This window comes from Phyllobates terribilis, unplaced genomic scaffold (assembly GCF_046119375.1).
Source record: "Phyllobates terribilis strain yellow unplaced genomic scaffold, ASM4611937v1 Scaffold_1__5_contigs__length_1240528914, whole genome shotgun sequence".
NCBI lineage: Eukaryota > Metazoa > Chordata > Amphibia > Anura > Dendrobatidae > Phyllobates > Phyllobates terribilis.
In genome coordinates, this window is record NW_027362761.1 from 1091639690 (window position 1) to 1091665410 (window position 25721).

At 44.8% G+C, this 25721-nt stretch overlaps 1 protein-coding gene across 1 annotated transcript in view; it reads right to left on the bottom strand.

The window, feature by feature from the left end:
- SLC30A9 (solute carrier family 30 member 9) overlaps positions 1–25721 on the bottom strand; it is a 105744-nt gene that overhangs the window by 51432 nt on the left and 28591 nt on the right. The window contains exons 3-7 of the mRNA XM_073645603.1: positions 16576–16638; positions 15743–15842; positions 15257–15349; positions 12829–12911; positions 12242–12300 (exon numbers count right to left, since the gene is read on the bottom strand). Coding sequence (XP_073501704.1) covers positions 12242–12300; positions 12829–12911; positions 15257–15349; positions 15743–15842; positions 16576–16638 — 398 coding nt within the window. The remainder of the gene's footprint in view (positions 1–12241; positions 12301–12828; positions 12912–15256; positions 15350–15742; positions 15843–16575; positions 16639–25721) is intronic.

Consider the following 25721-nt stretch of genomic DNA (forward strand, 5'->3'; position numbering starts at 1 on the left):
GAGCCTCCAGGTAGGCTAACAGGCAGGTAGCAGATGAGCGCTCCCAGGTGAGCGGGCAAGAGTCTCTGGACTGGCAGGTGGTCACAGCACGTGACGGCGGAGCCTCCAGGTAGGCTAGCAGACAGGTAGCAGGTGAGCGCTCCCAGGTGAGCGGGCAAGCTGGTCCATAGACAGACTGAAAGATGTCGGAAGGCAGACCGTCGGACCTCAGGCTAGCAAGCAGGTAAGCAGGAAACTGGCAGGTAACTGGCAGGTAACTGGCAGGTAACTGGCAGGTAACTGGCAGGTAACTGGCAGGTAACTGGCAGGTAACTGGAAACGGGACCTGAGGGCTGAAGCAGAGTAGTGAACAGTGCAACAACATTGCTCGGGCACCTCCATTTTGGAGGAGGTGCCTTATATATGGTGAAGTCCTCCTGCCATTGGCCGGGGACTCCTTAGGACGGCGTGCGCGGCCCCTTTAAGAGGGGGGGAGCGCGCGCACGCGCCCTAAGCACCGTGGCCGGGAAGGAGCGCGCGCTGCCAGCAGAGCGGGAGGAGGACGCCGGGCTCGGAGCGGAGAGGTGAGGGGAACAGCGTCCCTGCCTAGCAGAGGGCAGGGACGCCGACGCTACAGTACCCCCCCCTTTAGGCCCCCCCCCTTTTTTAGGCCAGACAGAAATTTAGCAAGGATGAGAGGGGCATGGATGTTCTCCCGGGGCTCCCACGTTCTCTCTTCAGGACCAAACCCCTTCCAATCTACTAGAAAAAAGGTCTTTCCTCTTACCCTTTTTGTGGCCAGAATGTTCTCTACCTCAAACTCGTTTTCAGCGGAAACCGGAGCAGAAGGCGTACCTGTAGACTTGGAAAAAGAGTTAAGTACCACGGGTTTGAGGAGAGATACATGGAAGGAGTTAGGGATCCGCAAGTTGGCCGGGAGTTTCAATTTATAGGCCACCGGGTTGATCTGACTGATGACCTCCAGAGGACCGATGAACCGAGGCCCTAACTTATAGGAAGGAATCTTGAGCCAGACATACTTGGACGAGAGCCAGACCTTATCCCCTGGACGGAATTGAGGAGGATCCAGACGTTTTTTTTCAGCATGTCTTTTCATACGCTCGGACGACTGAAGGAGTGCGGACTGGGTACTCTCCCACATGGAGGAAAATTTGTTAACAAGAGATTCCGCAGCCGGATTATCCACCGAGGTGGAGACGGGAAATGGGATCCGAGGATGCTGACCGAAGACTACAAAAAACGGGGATTTGGAGGAAGATTCGCTCTCGTGATTGTTGTAAGAGAATTCGGCCCATGGCAGGAGATCCACCCAGTCAGAATGGTGGGCATTAACGAAGTGCCGGAGGTAACTGGTCAGGATCTGATTGATCAGCTCCACTTGACCATTAGACTGTGGGTGGTAAGCGGAGGAGAAGTCCAGGGTGACGTCCAGCAATTTACAAGTGGCTCTCCAGAAACGTGAGGTGAACTGTACCCCACGATCCGACACGATGTGGAGGGGCAGGCCATGAAGACGGAAGATGTGGCGGATAAAGTCTTTAGCCAGCTCGGGTGCAGACGGGAGGCCTGGCAGGGGAATAAAGTGAGCCATCTTGGAAAAGCGGTCAGCGACCACCCAAATGACCGTACAACCGGCAGAGACGGGGAGATCAGTTATGAAGTCCATATCAATATGCTGCCAGGGGGCAGCAGGCACAGGAAGCGGAAGGAGGCGACCGGCTGGCAGGTGTCTCGGGACTTTGTTGCGGGCGCAGGACACACAGGCAGAAACAAAAGTCTATTACGTCCTTGTGCAGGGTAGGCCACCAGTAGTGCCGGGTAATAAGCTGGAGGGTCTTTTTCTGACCGGCGTGGCCAGCTAGTTTAGACGAATGGCCCCAGTGTAGGATCTTTTCCCGATCAGGTACTGAAACGAACGTCTTACCGGGAGGGAGACGATTTAGACTCACAGGAGCCACCTGCATTACTCTGGCGGGATCGATGATATGTTTAGGTTCTTCCTCGAGATCGGACACCAGAAAGGATCGGGACAAGGCGTCTGCTTTGATGTTTTTGTCAGCCGGGCGAAAATGAAGAACAAAATCAAAGCGAGCAAAAAACAAGGACCACCGGGCTTGGCGCGGGTTAAGTCTCTGGGCATGCTGGAGGTAAGCCAAGTTCTTGTGGTCAGTGTAAATTATTACCGAGTGAAGAGCCCCCTCGAGTAGGTAACGTCACTCTTCCAATGCCAGCTTGATGGCCAATAACTCTCGGTCTCCTATGGAATAGTTGCGCTCAGAAGAGGAGAAGAGTTTGGAGAAGAAGCCACAAGTTACCATTCTCCCGGAAGACGATTTTTGGGTAAGTACCGCTCCGGCTCCAGAGGAGGAGGCGTCAACTTACAGGAAGAACTGCTTGTTGCCGTCCGGGCGATGCAGCACCGGGGCGGAAGAGAAGGCCTGTTTTAAGGAAAGAAAGGCCTCCTCTGCTTCGGGCGGCCACTCTCTGGGATTAGTGCCCTTACGGGTGAGCGCGGAAATTGGGGCAGTCCGGGAAGAGAAGTGCGGTATGAAGAGGCGGTAGTAGTTGGCGAAGCCCAGGAACCGCTGAATAGCCTTCAACCCCTCCGGTCGAGGCCATTTCTCGATGGCAGACAGTTTCTCTGGATCCATTCGGAGGCCGGTCTGAGAAATAATGTAGCCCAAAAACGGAAGCGAGGTCTGCTCAAAGAGGCACTTCTCATATTTAGCGAAGAGGTGATTCTGCCTGAGCCTGAGCAGGACCTGACGAACATCCCTCCGGTGAGTCTGGAGATCCGGAGAGAAGACCAAGATGTCGTCCAGGTACACCACTACGCAGGAGTAGAGAAGGTCCCGGAAGATGTCATTGACCAACTCTTGAAAGACGGCAGGAGCATTACAGAGACCAAAGGGCATTACCAGATATTCATAGTGGCCGTCCCGGGTGTTGAATGCAGTCTTCCATTCATCCCCCTGACGGATACGGACCAGGTTGTACGCCCCACGGAGGTCCAGTTTGGTGAAGATTCTAGCCCCCCTCAGACGATCAAATAACTCCGGAATGAGCGGAAGGGGGTACTTATTCTTCACCGTGATCTGGTTAACGCCTCTATAGTCTATACAGGGACGGAGAGAGCCGTCCTTTTTAACGAAAAAGAAGCCTGCTCCCGCCGGGGAGGTAGATTTCCGGATGAATCCCCGGGCCAGATTCTCCTCAATATATTCGGACATCGACCGGGTCTCAGCAGCGGACAATGGGTAAATACGCCCACAGGGAGGCGTAGTACCGGGTAACAGGTCGATAGGACAGTCGCATGGTCTATGAGGGGGTAATGTCTCTGCCTCCTTTTTATTAAAGACATCAGCAAACGACCAATAAGGAATCGGAAGTCCAGGTAGAACATGAAAAGAGATGCTCTCAGAATGCAGCATTCCCACCTGCAGAATAATGGATTCGGTGATGAGTTGGATGGGACGTGGTAAGAGGCCCCCATCCACGGCAGCGACAGATAGGGGTACAGCCAGAGGTTTGGTGGGAATGCGGTGTTTTTCTACCAGGGACTGTGAAATAAGATTCCCGGCTGCTCCAGAGTCAAGTTGGGCTAGTTCGAAAAAACGGTTCTCCCCGCAGATAATTGAGACTGACAGCAGCAGAGATGGAGAGGATTTATTCTTGTCTAGGTCGACCTCTCTGAGCGAACCTAGACACAGGCGTTTCCCGACCTCTCCGGGCAGGTACGGATCCGGTGCTCCTTGCTGCCACAGTAGAAGCAGCTCCCCTCGGCACGGCGTAAGTCCTGACGGGTTTTGACCATCTTGGTCTGGTCGACCTGCATAGGCTCAGGAGAGTGTACCTGAGGAGAAACGGAGGGAGTGACGGGTTTCTGGAAGGTAGGAGCTAGACGTGGAAACCTCCTCTCACGGGTGACCTCTTTGGCACGCTCCTGGAACCGTAGGTCAATCCGGGTGGCAAGAGTTATTAAGTCATCGAGAGTGGTAGGAATGTCCCGACCGGCGAGTTCATCTTTAATACGGCCGGACAGACCCTCCCAGAAGACAGATACCAGAGCGTCGTTATCCCAGGCCAGCTCCGAGGCAAGGGTACGGAACCGTATGGCATATTGGCCCACGGTGAGACTTCCCTGACGGAGGCGTAGCAGAGACGATGTGGATGAGGTCTTCCGTCCGGGTTCGTCGAAGACTTTCCGGAAAGCCGTGAGAAAGGCAGGCAAGTCAGACACCAGGGGGTCTCCTCTCTCCCATAGAGGATTTAGCCAAGCCAGTGCCTCCCCCGTGAGATGGGACATGATGAAGGCTACTTTGGCCCGGTCGGAGTTAAACTGGTGGGACAGGAGTTCAAAGTGCAGGGTGCACTGGTTTATGAAGCCCCGAGCCAGAGCAGAGTCGCCTCCGAAGCGAGGAGGTGCAGAAAGCCGGGGTCCGGAGCAGGATACCATGGTATTGGTGGGCAGCGGAGCTGCCGGGTTGCGAGTCAAGACACTAGCGGTGGTTGCTGGTGGAGCAGTCAGAGTGTCCAGGCGAGAATTGACATTCCGCAGGTGACTCCGGATGGACTCCTGTTGGGACCTCTGACGGGACAGTTCATGACAAAGGTCCGAGAGCGAGGGAGCTTGGGCGCCACCGGGTTCCATGGCCCGAGCAAACTGTAACGGGTCTGGGAGGCGGAACCTCTGAGCAACTTATACAAGGGGGCGGTCCTTGTAAGGAAGCGGGTGGCGACCAGGGAAGACAGGCAGGTAGTCACAGCAGGTGACCGGGACAGTCTCTGGGTAAACGGGCAGGAAGTCACAGCAAGTGACCGGGGCAGTCTCTGGGTGAACGGGCAGGAGGTCACGGCAAGTGACCGGGACAGTCTCTGGGTAAAGGGTAGGTACGACCTGTGACGGCTGAGCCTCCAGGTAGGCTAGCAGGCAGATGGCAGATGTGTGCTCCCAGGTGAGCAGGCGAGAGTCTCTGGATAAGCAGGTGGTCACAGCATGTGACGGCGGAGCCTCCAGGTAGGCTAACAGGCAGGTAGCAGATGAGCGCTCCCAGGAGAGCAGGCAAGAGTCTCTGGACTGGCAGGTGGTCACAGCACGTGACGGCAGAGCCTCCAGGTAGGCTAACAGGCAGGTAGCAGATGAGCGCTCCCAGGTGAGCGGGCAAGAGTCTCTGGACTGGCAGGTGGTCACAGCACGTGACGGCGGAGCCTCCAGGTAGGCTAGCAGACAGGTAGCAGGTGAGCGCTCCCAGGTGAGCGGGCAAGCTGGTCCATAGACAGACTGAAAGATGTCGGAAGGCAGACCGTCGGACCTCAGGCTAGCAAGCAGGTAAGCGGATAACAGGCAGGAATCAGACAGCAAACTGGCAGGTAACTGGCAGGTAACTGGCAGGTAACTGGAAACGGGACCTGAGGGCTGAAGCAGAGTAGTGAACAGTGCAACAACATTGCTCGGGCACCTCCATTTTGGAGGAGGTGCCTTATATATGGTGAAGTCCTCCGGCCATTGGCCGGGGACTCCTTAGGACGGCGCGCGCGGCCCCTTTAAGAGGGGGGGAGCGCGCGCGCCCTAAGCACCGTGGCCGGGAAGGAGCGCGCGCTGCCAGCAGAGCGGGAGGAGGACGCCGGGCTCGGAGCGGAGAGGTGAGGGGAACAGCGTCCCTGCCTAGCAGAGGGCAGGGACGCCGACGCTACACCCATTCATCTCTGGGACACAGAACCTGTCTCCTTCTTAAGCGGTATGATTGCTAGACATTCCCATTATGTTTGTACTTGCGTATAATTGTTTGTACAGATGAATGAGGCACCTTCACGTATCTTATAATTGTACCCAAGGATTAGCCAGACTTATGCAAGTCCACAATTCTCTTCCTGATATCTTGGCTGATTTCTTTAGACTTTGCCATGATGCTACACAAAGAAGCAGTGTTTCAGGTGTGCATTAAAATACATCCACAGGTGTGTCTCTAATTAACTCAGATGTTGCCAAAAAACCTATCAAAAGCTTCCAAACACATGACAATTATATGGGCAGTCCAGAATTGTTTAAAGGTATAGTAATGTATGTATAGTGTATGTAAACTTTTGACTTTGCAGTAAGTAATAAAAAACAAACAAAAAAAAAAAAAAACCTATCTATATCTCTTATTCTGGCATTTGGCAAATATGCAAATATTAAAAATTATGGTAATCCTAATTGACCTAAAACTGGAAAGGTTTATTCTGATTTCATATATTGAGAATAACATGCATATGTCTTTTATATAGTGTATGTGAACTTCTGGTTTCAACTGTATATCCTCAGATTTTGTAATTAGTGGTAAAGTAATACAACAATAAAACATTGTTTTTCAACTTCCATGTTGCAATTTCAAAGAAGAAACAGAACAAACAGCAATAAAGGCACGACTAATTAATACTTGGTTGCACACCCTTTGGCATTGCTGACAGCCTTCCAACTTTTCTTGTAGCCATCTATAAGCTTCTTGCACTTCTTAGCTGGAATTTTCTCCCACTCTTCCTTCACAGTTTGTTCAAGCTCTTGAATGTTTGCAGGGTTCTTTTTCCCCAATGGCAGATTTCAGCTCACCCCAAAGATTTTCAATGGGATTGGCCAGGACTCATTGCTGGCCATTTTAAAAAACACTAATTTTTTTCTGTTTCAATCATTCCTGTGTACTTTTGGATGTGTGCTTTGGGTCACTGTCTTGCTAGAGGACCCATGATCTTTGACTCAAGCCAAGTTTTCTTACACCGTGTAGGATATTTTGCTCTAAAATCTCTTGATAATTCTCTGATTTCATTATTCCTGTGATACGGTCAAGGCCTCCAGTACCAGACGCAGCAAAGTAATCCCACAGTATTATGGATCCTCCATAATGCTTAACTGTTGGTAAGGTGTTCTTTTCCTTATAAGCTTCATTGCGCTGTCTGTAAAAAAAAAAAACAACTGTTGCTTTGCATTGCCAATAAGCTCTATTTTTGTGTCATCTGTCCACAGAACATTTTCCCAAAAGGATTGTGGTTAGTCAAGGTACTCTTTGGCAAATATCAGTCGCTCCTTTTTATGTCTTTTCTTCAGCAATGGTTACTCCCTTGGCCTCCACCCATAAAGCTCTGCTTGGTTTAGTGTGCAGTGTATGGTACTTAGTGAAACCATGACGCCAGACTGTTCCAGGTTGGCCTTCAGGTCTTTGGCTGCTTGACATTGTGTTTTTTTCCACCATTCGCACCAACCTTTGAAGACATCTCCTGTCAATTTTCCTTTTTCCCCCACATCCAGGGAGGGTCTTGATGGTTCCATGTTTGGAAAACTTCTTAGCAACATTGCACATTGTTGAAATTGGGATACCAAGGTCTTTGGAGATTGACCTTATACCCTTTGGAAGACTCGTGTTTGCTAATAGCAGTTCTGATGTCCTCAGACAGCTCCTTTGTCTTCACCATTGTGACAAAGGAACAAGGCCTACCATGTGGCTTTTTCAAACAGTGAAGTCATCATTCATTGGCTAATTCATGTTACAAGGGGACCGACAATCATAGGTGAATCTCTTTTGTGATTTAGCACAGTCGAGTCAAAATGTGTTTCCATACTAAATTAATGTAAAGGGTGCCAATACCAGTGACACCGCAAGCTTTAGGTTTTTCTATTTTTTTCCTTCCATTATTTTTTGTTTTAAATTATTGTTCACCATTTGCTCTTTTTTATGTAACACGAGTGTTGTATACAAAGAAACTTTCACTTGATTCATTTTCTCAGGAGATATTCCACATTATGTACTTAAACTTCATGGGTGCCAATAACGACGAGCAGGACTGTATCTCCATACATCGATACAAAGCAGATTTCCTTCTCACTGTGCTTTCCCCCTTAACCACTCCCTGATCTACACTCCCTGAACATTTTGTGGCTTTCCCTCATTTCCAAACTCTAATTTGCCATGTACAATCTCCACCCTGTCTCTGCTTTCATCTCTAAGGCCAGATCAGACAAACATATTATGGATGCATTTGTATGCCCATGCTACAGATACAAGTTGCAGCCTGACCATGAATCATGGGAACTGAAGTTACAGAAATCCCTGTAAAAGTCTTCAGTTTGGTTCTTTAGACCAGCGGACATCCCACACCTGTAATATGCTTGTCTAAAACTGGTCTAATACTACGAGAAGAGATTAAAACAGCAGCGTCAACAGAGCCTGGAGCAGTGTGCTTTTGGAACTAGGTCAGAAGCAGCAGCACAGTCAGTTATGTGAAGGGGTGACACAGACTGTGTAGCACAATTGTGGGAAGTTCGTCGTGTCAGCACAGAATGACTGTTCCAACCAATTATAGACACACTGTGCACCCTTGGCCCCGCTGAATACTTCAAACACCCCCCCCCCACACACACACACTTCTATTTTAATTTATAGAGTTAGAGGAGGACGGAGATGAATGCAAAACAAGTAGGTGGGAAGGTGCATTTAAAGTTTGGCTACATGAGGGGTGCACCGAGCACCTGTACTTGGTTTGAACTGTCATTCTGTACTGACAAGAGTCCCTTAAAGAGTAACCGTCATTATAATTTTATTTCATAAATCAATAGTGCACATGATAAGAGAAATCTGCTTTTTTCTCTTCCTAGACTGATCATTTTCACTATTCTCAATTCACGGGTAAAATTTGTATTCAGTGAAAACAGATTTGTACATTATGGTAGTAGGAGATGACACGTGTAACTCTTAAGATCCCAAGTAAATGGGAGGAGGGTGGGGAAGGAAGAAACTGCCTCAAGCTCCTTCTCCCTCCCATCTATATTTAATCTCATCATTAGTTACTTTCATCCCCTATTTTAATAATGTAAAAGTCAATCTTCACTGAATACAGATTTTACCCCAGAATTGAGGATTTTGAGAATGATCAGTCGTGGTGGAGAAAGATATTACAAAGAGAGTGCTATTGATTTATGAAATAACAATTAAAAAGATGATTACTGTTTCAATAAAGACCATTTCAAAAGTTGATTAATTTTACATTTAGTAAGGAAATTAACCCAAAAAATTAGAGATTACAGATTAGCACCATAAGTGTCAAAGCCTTCATCCTATTGCTGCCGCTATTGTGGCACGTCAGCGACACTGACATAGTCTGCTTCCAGTTGCTAATGTGTTAATGATAAGGGTCAGAAAAGTAAAGTATACACAGTCCAGAAATCTTCAAGCAGCACCAACAGTGGTTTGAGCGCCCTACTGAGCCCAAATCACTTTGGATTTCCGATTTATCATGCGGACATACACCTTGGACTAAATGCCGGAGAAGATTTGGTAGAAGCATTACCTCAGTGTGCCCTATTATCTACCAGAGTAAAAGCTAATTACACAGTATGTGAAGAAAGGTAAGGTGTCAAAGTACTCCAAGCTCTTAGGGTGTTCACCATCCCCTGTCACCTCTATACTCCGTGACTTTGAGTACTAGTTTTACACAGCATTGTCCTGACGTGCTCCAGATCCTCTTAAAAGAGTTGGTATTATCAGTAATGGAGGCTATTAGAGCCACAAATGAAATGTCTAATGTATTGCTATTTCTTTAGTAATAGAAGTTTAGGGTAATGACCTGAGATATTGTGTAATAATGAAGCCATAAATCACAGTTATTGGTTTTCTGGAAGTAAAATTCACTTTTAAATTCACAGAGCTGGGAGCAAAAAGTGCTTTTTCCCTGGGTATTGTAACCAAATACAGATAAGATTTTAAGAAAACCTGACTATGGTTACATGCATACTGCACAGGAAGGTAGTGCCGCCTGGTTTCTTCATTCTCCTGAAGCCTCGCTGTTAGCTCTCCCTCTCCTGCAAGGGGATAACTGATCCTGGTTGTAATATCTAGGAGCATGTGGTTAGATTGATGCCTGGGCCACACTGCAACTTATTTGTAGCGATACTAATTGGGCTGAAGCAATACATGAACTTGTATGCAATTAGGTGTGGTGCCATCCACTGGTTAATTGATATATTTATATTTCAATTAACATTTTATCTACATTTTGTTAATACATTTTGTGTAAATCCTATTACTGGTTCAGGTGCACATTTTCTTATCTGATGTGCTGTTCTCATGGTGCAGAACCATATATAGCAGTCCTATTGTGGCGGGTACATACCGTATTTACTATGGTTTAAATTACAATTATTATTCTCCATGTACTTGGACTGGTTGCTAATATTTGTTTATCCTCAAAAAAATTGCACTCACCAGACCCCAAACAAATTACTGGAGAGTTGGCAAGTTGATGGGCTCTCAAGCACAAATCTGCCTCACTGACAGGTCTCCCCGACAGCGTTTGGCTCCCCCTTGTGACCGGAAGCAGAAAGTACTCTCGGGAGCGGAGTGATACTGGTACTCAATCTGTGCAATGCAGCTGGAATGGTGAGGGACCTGACAGTGAGGCAGATCTTGGTGTGATCACTCATCCACCATTACCCACTTGCCAACTCTAATTGTTTGGGGTCTGAGGATTACGATTCTTTTGGGGTCGCCGGCTGTATTCTTTCTAACTACACTTTCTAAATTGAACCACAACTAGGGTTTATTTTTGGAGCAGGGCTTATATTTTAAGCATATTCCAAAAAAACTGAAAAATCATACTAGGGCTTATTTTCAGGGTAAGTCTTATTTTCCCATACAAGAGAGAGCATCTGCCGTCTAGGTGTCCACTTAACAATTCTGACCTATCTTACTGGTGGCCCTCACTTCAGCTAGGATAGGGGAATTACAATCTCTGTCAGTCAGCCTACCGTTAGACCAGACTCTATTTTTCTCCCAAAGGTGTCCTTAGCCTTTCATAGGTCTCAAGAGATCATACTGTCTTCTTTTTGTGATAACCCCAGAAACTAGGAGGAGGCTAGATTCCATTCCCTAGACATCAGAAAGTGCACTTAAAACACATCTGATTGGCGGAAAACTACTTTTCTCTGTTCATTTTCAGGGTCCAAACAAAGGCCAGGTGGCGTCTAAAGGTTAGATTGGCAATTTCTCTAGCCTATTTTTCACGTAGACACTCCGCTCCTGATAATTTGAAATCCCACTCTACAAGAGCGATATCTACCTCGTGGGCAGAAAGGGCTAATGCCTCCCTTGAACAAATATGTACAGCAGCAACTTTGTCTTCACCATCCACATTTTTTAAGCACTATCGGTTGGGTTTGGGTGCTTCTGATCTTTCCTTTGGGAGAAAGGTTCTTCAAGCGGCGGTCGCGCCCTACGGTTTTCTTTGTCAACCCTCCCGTATGGTGCTGTCGTGGGGATGGGAAAAATAATTACTTACCAGTAATTTGATTTTGGGTTTTATTTCTACCTTTCGCAATGTATGCATGCATGCGTATATAATATATATTACACACACACACATTCTCTACCTAACTAATTAAATGGAGGTCCTCCTTTGCTCTGTAAACCACTGAAGTAGGAAGAGAAAGCCTTTTAAATCTGTAGGTTTCCTGTCCTTGGGGATGGATCCTCTCTCTCATATGGTGCGGTCGTGGGGAGATGGGAAAATGAGACTTACCCCGAAAATAAGCCCTAGCATGATTATTCAGGATTTTTGGAGTATGCTTAAAATATAAGCCCTACCTCCAAAAATAAGCCCTAGTTGCAGTTCAATAAGAAAGTGTGCTGTCGTAGGTTCTGATAAATCAAATTACTGGTAAGTGATTATAATTTTTCGGGGAAACACGGTAAAATCAATCAAAAGAACTAGAGAAAATCCCAGTGTAGCCCAGGAATCAGGCATTATACTAAAGGGGAACCAAACGTGCTGAAATAGTAGATCTATCTGCAGGCACCAGGTTTGTGGGAAAGGATCCAGACTTGAAAACCTGCAGCTCATTTTCCCCATCCACATGTATTGTACTGTAACTTGCCGCTGATTTGCAGTTTGGAATCTGCAGCATATGAAACCTTTTCACAAAAAAAAAATGTAAAAAAAATTTAAAAATATTGATATTTTGATTTCTAGCGCAGGCTTCCATCATTTGTCTTTTTCACCATTAATAGCAGTTTTCACAACCTCCTTGGTAAATTTGATTCATGACTGTGTATTGCACTCAATAAAAATTCCATAAGAGGTATCACTTATTATTACCATGCTGCCAAAAAAGCATGCCTTCAAGGAATTTCAATGTGACGTAAAAAAAATTGCCCTATACCATCCATGCCGAGCTGATGAATCAGATGAAAGAATTAAGAAAATAAAATATTCATACCTTCGTATTTCCTAGAAATTCCTTGTATTCTTTTAATAATTTCTGATTTCTAAATAAATCTAAATAATCCAAAAAGAAGAAACATGAATTCAGTAAAAATTTTCCAGATGCCCAGAAGCTAAAACAACCTGTTCACAGTATTTTTTAGGGGCTCGCTGTGGGTTTTCCAACAACTGACAAACCCCATTAATGTCTATTGGGGCCAAGAGTAATTGCAGATATCCTTTCAATCATGAATTTGCTATATAGTAATTTTTATAGCTCCATTATCAACCAAAATCATGAAGCCTATATTAATACAGATCTCAAACATAACAACTTATATGTAAGAGGTGAAATACGTGCCCATTGTAGCACATTTTGTGAAGATTTATCAATCCATTTTCTGGAATATGCTGGAAAAAACTACTGCAAATTCTGCTAACAAATTTAACAATATGGTGATTATTATTATTATTATTTTTTATTTTTTTGTAAGTGTGTAAAAGTGTATCTCCTCTAAAAGGGACATTACACAATGGAAATGAGCATAAATGTTCATGCACTTACACCAGTTGACCATATAGTTAATCTAGATTTCAACTCACTTTCTTTGTACGCAATCTCCTCTTCTATTCTCAGCTTCCGCTCCCTGAATATGGCTTCAGGACTCCCCCAAACTTCCAAAGCTCTGTGAAAAATGAGTGTGCTACAGTCAGCACTGATTGCACAATGTCAAATACAGACGTAGGCATGAAGAACTTGAAATGGGACCTCACTGTATAACATATGGTCATCCAAAAAAAAGCCATGTCTTGTAATACACAACCTTACAGGTAACCTCCATGAGACTCGTGCTGGCCAAACCACGGGCAGCAGGAATCAGACACTGTGTCCGGTTTAGCTTTACTCTGAAATGTCGCTGCATTTTAGAGAAAACGTACTTTTAAATACCAGTCGGGAACTACTTGTCTTGGAGAAAAGAAAAAAGAGAAAGACTGAGATAGCGACCAGAGAAATATAGAGAAAGCAAGAACATGAAGGACAATTAAATCAAGGTATCTCACCTCACAATGAAACAACTATTAAAAATGGGGACGCATACATAGTAGGGACATAAAACATGTATATAAATAGTAGTATCTAAATACAAAAATATATATTTCTCAAGAAATCTAAAAGGACCTGTCATAAGTATGATAAGATATACATACAGGGGTGGTGTTATGTTAAATAAAGTTATAATACAAATGGATTTTTTCACTGAATAGAATACCCATATATAAAAAGATATATACAAAATATAAAGTGCCACTGTGCAAATACATAAATGGAAACATTCAACAATGAATATACTGTATAAATTATGTACTAGTACCATGTATCATATCACACTATAAATATACTTTTCATTCTGATCATAAGAGTCCATATAAATGACACGCAAGGTGTGGAAAAGACTTAGTGCAACACAAAGGAAAAAGGGAGCCCAGACTCTAGGGAAAGGGGGGGAACGGGAGACTTCCTAGGTTGATCTGGCGTCACACTGTCTCCCCTAACGTCCCCTTATTGGCTCTTCACCAATCTCTGCACGCGTGCCTCGCCCTGTCTTTCCCTGGCGTATGGCTAAGGTTAGGGAAGGGAGATGAGCACTGGTCGATCTCCACTAAACCCTATAGACAACAATGGTAGACAAACAGGGGGAGATTGCTTAGCTTTAGACAACTCAAGACAAACGCACACGCGTCCTCAAGCTCCAGAGAGGACGAAGTACTTCTCTTGCTAAAGCCTTCACAAGTAGTAATGAATATCACCAGCACCTCCCTCTGAAACACAGCAGGTATTTATACACCCAGGCAGGGTGTTGATTAGCCAGAGGAAGGTAGCCACTGGGTCCTAGAGACAGCCTCTAAGATGTCTGCAATGCCAAAAGTAGAGATCTCCTGCAACCAACTGCAGGGCGAAGGTCTGTCACTTCTGACACACCCATGACAATAAAATGCAATGTAGTGCAAAGGACCCAATTAAAAATGTCAGACTATGTAAGAAAATGTATGGGAAAAATAAGGAGTTTGTCAGTCAAAGACTAATGCCAAGTATTAAGGATAAAGGTGAGAAGTGACAAACAGCATAAATATGCAACAAAATATCGAGAGATGTATATGCCTTATGGGATATAGGCAGCAGGGTCTCCAGTATGCGTCCACCCCAGTTCGAGGCAGAACCCCTGCAGCTTCCCCCAGTGTGTGTTTAGGGAGAGACCTGTCAGGTTAAGGCAGCGGGGAGAAGCCACCGAGGACAAGTCATATACTCTTTGATCTGACAGGCATAGCCCCAGCTGGCTTTTCTACATATGTCTTCTCTGAAATCATGTGGAGAGACAGAATATAACATGCACAGCTACAATAATGTAAACCCTAAATCATGCTGTCCGCAGTTAGGGGATTGGACAGGTTCCCTTTAAAAGTGTCTTCCATGATGTCCACTAATCCAAATAGAGGTTGTGCCACTCGCCGCATCACCAAGGACCCTTTCATAGACACAGTGCTCTACCGGTACATGTAACTGTGCCTGAAACGGTATCTCTGTCCTCTGCCTTCTCCTGGCTGGTGGTGATCCCAAAAGATGGTCACTGCAAGCCTGAAAATTATAAGATTTTCTAGGAATAGACTGTAAAACTTTAGGAAGTCCGGCTTCAGAAGAATCCTATGATCAGGTCTTCAGCCAACCAGACAGCCACGTCCAAACAATTCCAAAAACAGAAATCATCTTTTTCCTGTAAATATATTTTTTTCTAGGCAATCTCCAAGCTGGTCAGTAAAGGCAACACTGCACTTTTTACCTGCTAGGAAGACATGTCTTTTAAAGAATAAAAGGGTGGTCATCTTTTGATAACTGATATTAATTGCTATTTTAGTAGTTTTTGAAGCACTGTGCTGTGTGATTGTGCCATCCTCTCTCTAACTGACAGACACAGAGCCGTTTGTAATAAGAAGTTTATAAACGCCGGCTTACTTTACCGCACTATGTACTTACTTTGTCTCTACATCCGATCGTAGGAACACAGTAAACGATTCTGTGTCATCATGTGGACTCCTTCGTCTAATCTTCCGTAGTGACTCCAGGTCACTGATGGGGGAATTAAAAAAAAAAAAAGAACTAAGTTAATGTGGCCTAAATAGATTTCTCATGTGGACCATTGTGAGAAATTACTATTTCTGTGCAGAAATGTGGTATATGTTGGTGCTATAAATGTAACCGGCAATAGCCCGTGGATGAGGCATCAATGAAGGTGTTTTTTTGTAATGGCACTGGAACTGCACAGAAAGAAAAGGAAAAACTGTTAATAAAATGGTGGTTTAAAGATAATCTGTCAGCAGGTTTTTGTTCACTCATCTGAGAGCAGCCTGATGTAGGCAAAGAGAAGCTGAATCCAACGATGTATCACTTAGATTACTGGGTGCCGCCGTTCTCACACAATCAGACTGTTCCATATCATTGGGCATTTCATCACATAAGTACCTGGGTTTAAGGCAAAATTCATTCATCGCTCGGACTCCGGTGATGAAGTTATTCTTCATATATTTGCTTCCATATTCTCTCTTTTTTAGCACGGCTTTAACTGCAATAAACATTCAAGTATTGGTAAAAGTATAAATCTGTCACATTAAATTCATTAGTTTAGGTCTGCATTTATATATCTGACTGCATGATATGTGGTAATAAAAGGAAAAATGTCACGTACCAGAATAAATATATGAAAATACAAGAAATATATGAAAACGGTAACAACATAGGTGTAGTCATTGCGCAGCTGCTTATTTATTCTCATAGTATTATTTACACTGGTACTTTTGCATTACGAATGTCAGATGCAAGAAGTGTTATCACGGGGAAACAGGTAAAGAATCTCATCTCACATGAGACATTTAACTTTAAGGCCACTGTCCAGTCAAGAAGTCAAAACTACATGTTAGTCAATAGTACGGTAAGTAAATTCGGGTGATGCTTACTTGCCATGTAATGTTTTAGATTCTTACTATCTGGGTGATTTCTGACTCAGCCTAAGGGCAGGGCTGTGACCTGTGACTACAATTTAGCTACAGTGTCTACAGGAAGTCTGCGGTGGTCTGAGACACGCCCCCTGACCAGTCATTGGCTGCGGCTGCTGCTCCGACTTCTCAGATTGGCTGCTGGGAATGACTCACCGCGAATGGAAATCTCAGGCTTTGTTAGAAAGGGTTTAAAAATGTATCCAGCAGAGCAGTCATGGCTCTGTTAAAGGAAAAAACCTGCTGCTAGTGTGAACAGAGACCATCAGGAATAAAAAATCTATAGTAAAACTGATCACAAACCTTTTACTTGAATAGGGTCGTGGGCTAAAGTGCTTTTAAGTTCAGATTTGCCAAGATTCGGTCCTGATGAAGACACAATAAACTTGTTAAGAAACTTTGTTGAAAATACACAATCTCATCATTATTTTCTTCAAATGGATCACAATTATTACAAGTTCTTAAAAAACAAAGTGTTTAAGAATAGAACGTTTTATTGTGATGTCAATATGGACAAAAAAATTTTTTGGATGAAAATTGGGCAATTTTTCATGATAGTCTGACCCCGGCTATACGGTAATGTAGCTCAAAATATTGATATCAAAAATAAATTTAAAGTTGCCTTAAAGCGGTGTTCTCAACAACTGACAATTTGGACCAGCTGTATAGTTGGTGCCACTGGCCCCAATTGTGTGCCGTCTGATACTGCTAGCCGAAGCCGCTTTATCTCTGCAGCATTGCAGGAGCGTAGTGACAGTCAGCTGGATCCTAAAGTCTGTCCAGCTCCAGAGCAGCGATCACCAGCTCTACAGTTATGACCTTGCAAGTGCACTTATTGCCTAGGAAACCAACCACCACTGAACGCAGAAGTGACCAGTAACCTAAGCAACGAACAGAAAACTATAAAATTAAAAATCTCTTTGCTCTTGAGAATGGAGAGGATTTTTATCAATAAATTTTTAAGTTGCATCTTATTAACAAGTACTTTGCAACCATAGCTATTTAAAAAGTTGAGAATAAACCTTGAAGAACATAAAAGTTATGGGAAAGAGACCTATATAGCCCCTTTGAAAGTGTCCCCAAGTGCAGTTGCAAAAACCATCAAGCGCTACAAAGAAACTGGCTCACATGAGGACCGCCCCAGGAAAGGAAGACCAAGAGTCACCTCTGCTTCTGAGGATAAGTTTATCCGAGTCACCAGCCTCAGAAATCGCAGGTTAACAGGAGCTCAGATTAGAGACCAGGTCAATGCCACACAGAGTTCTAGCAGCAGACACATCTCTACAACAACTGTTAAGAGGAGACTTTGTGCAGCAGGCCTAAAGAATACAAGGAATGGACATTAGACCAGTGGAAATCTGTGCTTTGGTTTGATGAGTCCAAATTTGAGATCTTTGGTTCCAACCACCGTGTCTTTGTGCGACGCAGAAAAGGTGAACGGATGGACTGCACATGCCTGGTTCCCACTGTGAAGCATGGAGGAGGATGAGTGATGGTGTGAGGGTGCTTTGCTGGTGACACTGTTGGGGATTTATTCAAAATTGAAGGCATACTGAACCAGCATGGCTACCACAGCATCTTACAGCAGCATGCTATTCCATCCGGTTTGCGTTTAGTTGGACCATCATTTATTTTTCAACAGGACAATGACCCCAAACACACCTCCAGGCTGTGTAAGGGCTATTTGACCAAGAAGGAGAGTGATGGGGTGCTACGCCAGATGACCTGGCCTCCACAGTCACCAGACCTGAACCCAATCGAGATGGTTTGGGGTGAGCTGGGCCGCAGAGTGAAGGCAAAAGGGCCAACAAGTGCTAAGCATCTCTGGGAACTCCTTCAAGATTGTTGGAAGACCATTTCCGGTTACTATCTCTTGAAGTTCATCAAGAGAATGCCAAGAGTGTGCAAAGCAGTCATCAAAGCAAAAGGTGGCTACTTTGAAGAACCTAGAATATAAGACATATTTTCAGTTCTTTCACACTTTTTTGTTAAGTATATAATTCCACATGTGTTAATTCATAGTTTTGATGCTTTCAGTGTGAATGTACAGTTTTCATAGTCATGAAAATACAGAAAAATCTTTAAATGAGAAGGTGTTTCCAAACTTTTGGTCTGTACTGTATATTATATATATAGGCCTCCATTGGTTAATAAATTTGATTTCCATTGATTATTTTTGTGTGATTTTGTTGTCAGCACATCAAACTTTGTACGGAACAAAGTATTCAATGAGAATATTTCATTCATTCAGATCTAGGATGTGTTATTTCAGTGTTCCCTTTATTTTTTTGAGCAGTATGTATATATATATATATATATATATATATATATATATATATACACACACACACATACACATACATACACTGCTCAAAAAAATAAAGGGAACACTTAAACAACAGAATATAACTCCAAGTAAATCAAACTTGTGTGAAATCAAACTGTCCACTTAGGAAGCAACACTGATTGACAATCAATTTCACATGCTGTTGTGCAAATGGAATAGACAATAGATGGAAATTATTGGCAATTATCAAGACACCCTCAATTAAAGGAGTGGTTCTGCAGGTGGGGACCACAGACCACATCTCAGTATAAATGCTTTCTGGCTGATGTTTTGGTCACTTTTGAATGTTGGTTGTGCTTTCACACTCGTAGTAGCATAAGATGGACTCTACAACCCACAGAAGTTGCTCAGGTAGTGCAGCTCATCCAGGATGGCTCATCAATGCGAGCTGTGGCAAGAAGTGTCCAGAGGCTTGAGGCACTACCAGGAGACAGGCCAGTACACCAGGAGATGTGGAGGGGGCCGTAAGATGGCAACAACCCAGCAGCAGGACCACTACCTCCATCTTTGTGCAAGGAGGAACACGAGGAGCACTGCAGAGCCCTACAAAATGACCTCCAGCAGGCCACAAATGTGCATGTGTCTGCACAAACGGTTAGAAACCGACTCCATGAGGGTGGTATGAGGGCCCGACGTCCACAGATGGGGCTTGAGCTCACAGCCCAACACCGTGCAGGACACTTGGCATTTGCCACAGAACATCAGGATTGGCAAAGTCGCAACTGGTGCCCTGTGCTCTTCACAGATGAAAGCAGGTTCACACTAAGCACATGTGACAGACGTGACAGAGTCTAGAGATGCCGTGGAGAGCGATCTGCTGCCTACAACATCCTTCAGCATGACCGGTTTGGCAGTGGGTCAGTAATGGTGTGGGGTGGCATTTCTTTGAAGGACCACACAGCCCTCCATGTGCTCGCCAGAGGTAGCCTGACTGCCATTAGGTACCGAGATGAGATCCTCAGACCCCTTGTGAGACCATATGCTGGTGCGGTTGGCCCTGGGTTCCTCCTAATGCAGGGCAATGCCAGACCTCATGTGGCTAGAGTGTGTCAGCAGTTCCTGCAAGATGAAGGCATTGAAGCTATGGACTGGCCCGCCCGTTCCCCAGACCTGAATCCGATTGAGCACATCTGGGACATCATGCCTCGCTCCATCCACCAACGTCATGTTGCACCACAGACTGTCCAGGAGTTGGCGGATGCTTTAGTCCAGGTCTGGGAGGAGATCCCACAGGAGACCATCCGCAACCTCATCAGGAGCATGCCCGGAAATTGTAGGGAGGTTATACAGGCACGTGGAGGCCACACACAATACAGAGCCTCATTTTGACTTGTTTTAAGGACATTACATCAAAGTTGGATCAGCCTGTAGTGTGTTTTTCCACTCTAATTTTGAGGGTGACTCCAAATCCAGGCCTCCATTGGTTAATAAATTTGATTTCCATTGATGATTTTTGTGTGATTTTGTTGTCAGCACATTCAATGAGAATATTTCATTCATTCAGAAGATGTGTTATTTGAGTGTTCCCTTTATTTTTTATATATATATATATATATATATATATATATATATATATATATATATATATATATATATATATACACATATATATATATACATATATATATACACATATATATATACATATATACACACAGTGGTGGCCAAAAGTATTGGCACCCCTGCAATTCTGTCAGATAATGCTCAGTTTCTTCCTGAAAATGATTGCAATCGCAAATTCTTTGGTATTATTATCTTCATTTAATTTGTCTTCAATGAAAAAGCACAAAAAGAATTGTCCTAAAGCCAAATTGGATACAATTCCACACCAAGCCTAAAAAAGGGGGTGGACAAAAGTATTGGCACTGTTTGAAAAATCATGTGATGCTTCTCTAATTCGTGTAATTAACAGCACCTGTAACTTACCTGTGGCACCTAACAGGTGTTGGCAATAACTAAATCACACTAGCAGCCAGTTAACATGGATTAAAGTTGACTCAACCTCTGTCCTGTGTCCTTGTGTGTACCACATTGAGCATGGAGAAAAGAAAGAAGACCAAAGAATTGTCTGAGGACTTGAGAAACCAAATTGTGAGGAAGCATGAGCAATCTCAAGGCTACAAGTCCATCTTCAAAGACCTGAATGTTCCTGTGTCTTCCGTGCGCAGTGTCATCAAGAAGTTTAAAGCCCATGGCACTGTGGCTAACCTCCCTAGATGTGGACGGAAAAGAAAAATTGACGAGAGATTTCAACGCAAGATTGAGCGAATGGTGGATAAAGAACCTCGACTAACATCCAAACAAGTTCAAGCTGCCCTGCAGTCCGAGGGTACAACAGTGTCAACCCGTACTATCCGTCGGCGTCTGAATGAAAAGGGACTGTATGGTAGGATACCCAGGAAGACCCCACTTCTTACCCCTAGACATAAAAAAGTCAGGCTGGAGTTTGCCAAAACTTACCTGAGAAAGCCTAAAACATTTTGGAAGAATGTTCTCTGGTCAGATGAGACAAAAGTAGAGCTTTTTGGGAAAAAGCATCAACATAGAGTGTACAGGAAAAAAAAAAAGAGGCATTCAAAGAAAAGAACACGGTCCCTACAGTCAAACATGGCGGAGGTTCCCTGATGTTTTGGGGTTGCTTTGCTGCCTCTTGCACTCGACTGCTTGACCGTGTGCATGGCATTATGAAGTCTGAAGACTACCAACAAATTTTGCAGCATAATGTAGGGCCCAGTGTGAGAAAGCTGGGTCTCCCTCAGAGGTCATGGGTCTTCCAGCAGGACAGTGACCCAAAACACACTTCCAAAAGCACTATAAAATGGTTTTAGAGAAAGCACTGGAGACTTCTAAGGTGGCCAGCAATGAGTCCAGACCTGAATCCCATAGAACACCTGTGGAGAGATCTCAAAATGGCAGTTTGGAGAAGGCACCCTTCAAATATCAGGGACCTGGAGCAGTTTGCCAAAGAAGAATGGTCTACAATTCCAGCAGAGCATTGTAAGAAACTCATTGATGGTTACCGGAAGCGGTTGTTCGCAGTTATTTTGGCTAAAGGTTGTGCAACCAAGTATTAGGCTGAGGGTGCCAATACTTTTGTCTGGCCCATTTTTGGAGTTTTGTGTGAAATGATCAATGATTTGATTTTTGCTTCATTCTCTTTTGTGTTTTTTCCTTGCAAGCAAATTAAATGAAGATAATAATACCAAAGAATTTGTGATTGCAATCATTTTCAGGAAGAAACTGAGTATTATCTGACAGAATTGCAGGGGTGCCAATACTTTTGGCCACCACTAATATATATATATATATATATATATATATATATATATATATATATATATTACACACATATACACAAATCTAAAATTCTGTTAAATTATATATTTGAAAGATAAAAAAAAAAAGTTCATTAGAGCTAAATCAGATTTTCATGGAGGAATTATTCAAAAGGCACCCCTCAAGAGTCTCCTAATTAAGAGTACCCTTGAATTACATGTCCGGTAATTGCCATGAGAGTGATCATATTTGCTGGGATGATGGAGAAATGAACATCAGTGACGGACCCTTCTGTTGTATCATTTAAGATCATGATGGCAAGAACAGAATGAGCATTTTTCTACAGATTACAATATATACTACATCGTGTCCCTTCCAAACTTGTTGAATACTTGAATGACATGATGAACATGGAGGGAACTGGTGATATTACATCATCATTCCTACGAAACTATCGTAGGAAAAATGGCTTCATTGGTTCACATTTCTCTAAACTTGCTTATGTCATCTTAGCATATCAATAATGGATTACTTTTACTTTTCTCCTGTGCTGAGCTAGGTGTAAATTTAAAGTACAAAATTAAATAATTAAATAAAAGAAAATATCAGTGGTATAAATGATAGGAAAATTCTTCTCAGCATACTAATAAGTCAAGTTGAGGACAAAGAGTCGCAGGACGGCCATGACGGTAGTCTGTGGCGTTAGGGTATGTGCACACATGTTGTGTTTTTTTCTGCATGTTTTCTGCACCAAAATCTGCATGAAATCTGCGGATAACTTTTCTCTGGCAGGAGATTAGCTGCGTCAAAAACGCTGGTTTAGCTGCGTTTTTTGTTGCGTTTTTGCAGTGTTTTTTCACTGTCCTTGTGTAATGCACATAAAGTTCTGTGGAAAAAAAAAAAGACTCCCATTCTATTTTGCCATCAAAAACGCTGCAAATACGCAGCAAAATACGCAGGTGCGGTTTTTGGTGCGTTTTTGCTGCGTATTTGTAGCATTTTTTCATTCCCCCATTACTTCCAATGGGTGAAAAAATGCTGAAAGAAGCAACATGTGGGAACACTGATCCCTGCTAATTTCATTCTATCTGTCCTTGGTATGTTTGGTCAAATCCGCATGTTCATCATCTCAATCCTTTGATCCCAATACACACTGTTTCCTGAATTCATTTAGCCTCTGTGTCCTAATTACTCCCCCCCTCCACCCATGCTTTTGTGAGCAGTGTCCCTGCGACTCCTCCCCTCCGGCACACCTGACCCACCTAATGTGCTGGCTAGAGCTCCATAAATCAAGTAAGCCTAGTCTGGCACAGACGGGTCTGGCTTTTTAAGGGGCTGAAAATGAAATATGCCAGAAGTGACCAGAAGGTATGGATAACTATCTACTATTTGTACTTAGATTCTCTTTCTCATTCTCCCTTAAACTTTCATCATGCTTACATATGCCCTTACTGTTTTTGCCCCACTAATCCTCACTCTCCTTCGCTATCCCCATACCCCAGCACCCTCTAACCAAATCATCATCTCTCCTTCCCTTCTAACCTCATCTACAGACTTGCTCCTCAACCTCAGATCAATCCTCCCAAAACATAAAACAAGCCAGACACTCTCCTTCTCCCCCTCTCTGCTTCTCCTCACTGCTGGAGACATATCTCCCAATCCTGGACCCCCACAGCTTGCACCCTCCACCAATTCCCCCATCTATCGTATCAAACCAACTGCAAACTACCACAACCTCTCTTGCGCAAAACCTGTCCCCCTGCCTCCCACCCCCCTGCTCCCTCTCTCTGGAGCACTGTGGAATGCCTGCTCTGTCTGCAACAAGCTCCATTTTGTCCACGACCTCTTTACCTCTCGTCATCTCTCCTTCCTGGGCATCACAGAGACATGGCTAACACCCACTGACACATCCTCCCCTGCTGCGCTGTGTTACGGTGGCCTCCACTTCACCCACACTCATCGCCCTGGAAACAGACATGGTGGAGAAGTGGGTCTTCTCCTCTCTAACAACTGCACCTTTAGCCCTACTCCTCTTCCCCCTCCCTTATTCTCCATCCTTTTTTTAAAGTCCACTCTGTCTGCATTTACTCTCCCTTCAACCTCCAAGTGACTGTCCTATACCGACCCGCGGGCCCGATCACTGCCTTTATTGACCAATTCTCCACCTGGCTTCTTTACTTTCTCTGTGCTGACATTCCCACAATCATCATGGGCGATTTCAACATCCCCACTGACACTCGCCAGTCAGCACCATCCAAACTCTTGTCGCTTACTTCATCCTTTGGACTCACTCAGTGGTCCTCCTCAGCCACCCACACAGACGGACACACACTAGACCTGATCTTCACCCGACTCTGCTCCCTATCTAACCACCATCTACTCACATTCTCATCCCTGTCCTCCCCACCTGTCACCCATGTCCGGCAACTAGCACACCCCCGCAGAAACCTTGCACATCTAGACACTCACACACTCTCTGACTCTGTTCTACCACTGACATCCATATCCTCACTCCATGACACAGACAGCGCCACAGCTTTCTACAATGCCATTCTCGTATCAGCTATTGACTCGGTCGCCCCTCTTGTGCATGGCAGAGCGCGACGAGTCAACAGGCAACCCTGGCACAACAACCTCACTAAACAGCTTCGACAAGCGTCCAGGGTTGCGGAGCAGCGTTGGAAGAAAACACATACTCAAGATGACTTCACTGCATTCAAACAAAGCAACAATTGCATTCAAATCAGCACTCACCTCTGCTAAACAGGCCTACTTCACAACCCTCATATCCTCCCTATCCTACAACCCCAAACAGCTATTCAACACTTAACTCTCTCCTCTGCCCTCCACTGCCCCCTAAGACCTCCGTCATCTCTGCTGAAGAGTTTGCCACACACTTCAAAAACAAGATTGACCAAACACGGCAAGTCTTTACTGTCCGACCACCACAACCCCTTTGTTTTCCACAGCATTTCCCTACTCCCATAACCTCCCTTCCCAACATCACGGAAAGAGACCTTACTCGTCTCCTCTCCAAATCACACCTCACTACATGTGCACTCGACCCCATCCCACCCCACCTCCTCCCCAACCTCACCCCCACACTCATCCCATCCCATACCCATCTCTTCAACCTATCACTATCTTCTGGTACTTTCCCCGCTGCCTTCAAACATGCCACAATCACACCCATCCTCAAAAAGCCATCCCTCGACCCAACCGCCTTGTCCAGCTACCGCCCCATATCGCTGCTCCCATTTGCCTCCAAACTCCTTGAGCAACACGTTCACGCTGAAATTTCCTCCCACTTTTCATCTAACTCGCTCTTCGACAACCGACAATCCGGCTTCCGCCCCCACCATTCCACCGAAACTGCCCTTACCAAAATCACCAATGACTTGCTTACAGCCAAAGCTAAACAGACAATTCTCTGTACTCCTTCTTGACCTGTCCTCTGCTTTCGATACAGTTGACCATTGCCTCCTACTACAGATCCTCTCTTCCTTTGGCGTCAAAGACCTTGCCCTATCCTGGATCTCCTCATACCTTTCTAACCGCACATTTAGTGTCTCCCACTCCCACACTACCTCCTCACTCCGCCCCCTCTCTGTTGGAGTCCCTCAAGACTCTGTCCTAGGACCCCTACTCTTCTCAATTTATACCCTTGGCCTGGGACAGCTCATAAAATCCCATGGCTTTCAGTACCATCTGTACGCTGATGACACCCAGATCTACCTCTCTGGCCCTGATGTCACCTCTCTGCTGTCCAGAATCCCAGCATGTCTAGCAGCCATATCCTCCTCCTTCTCCTGTCACTACCTCAAGC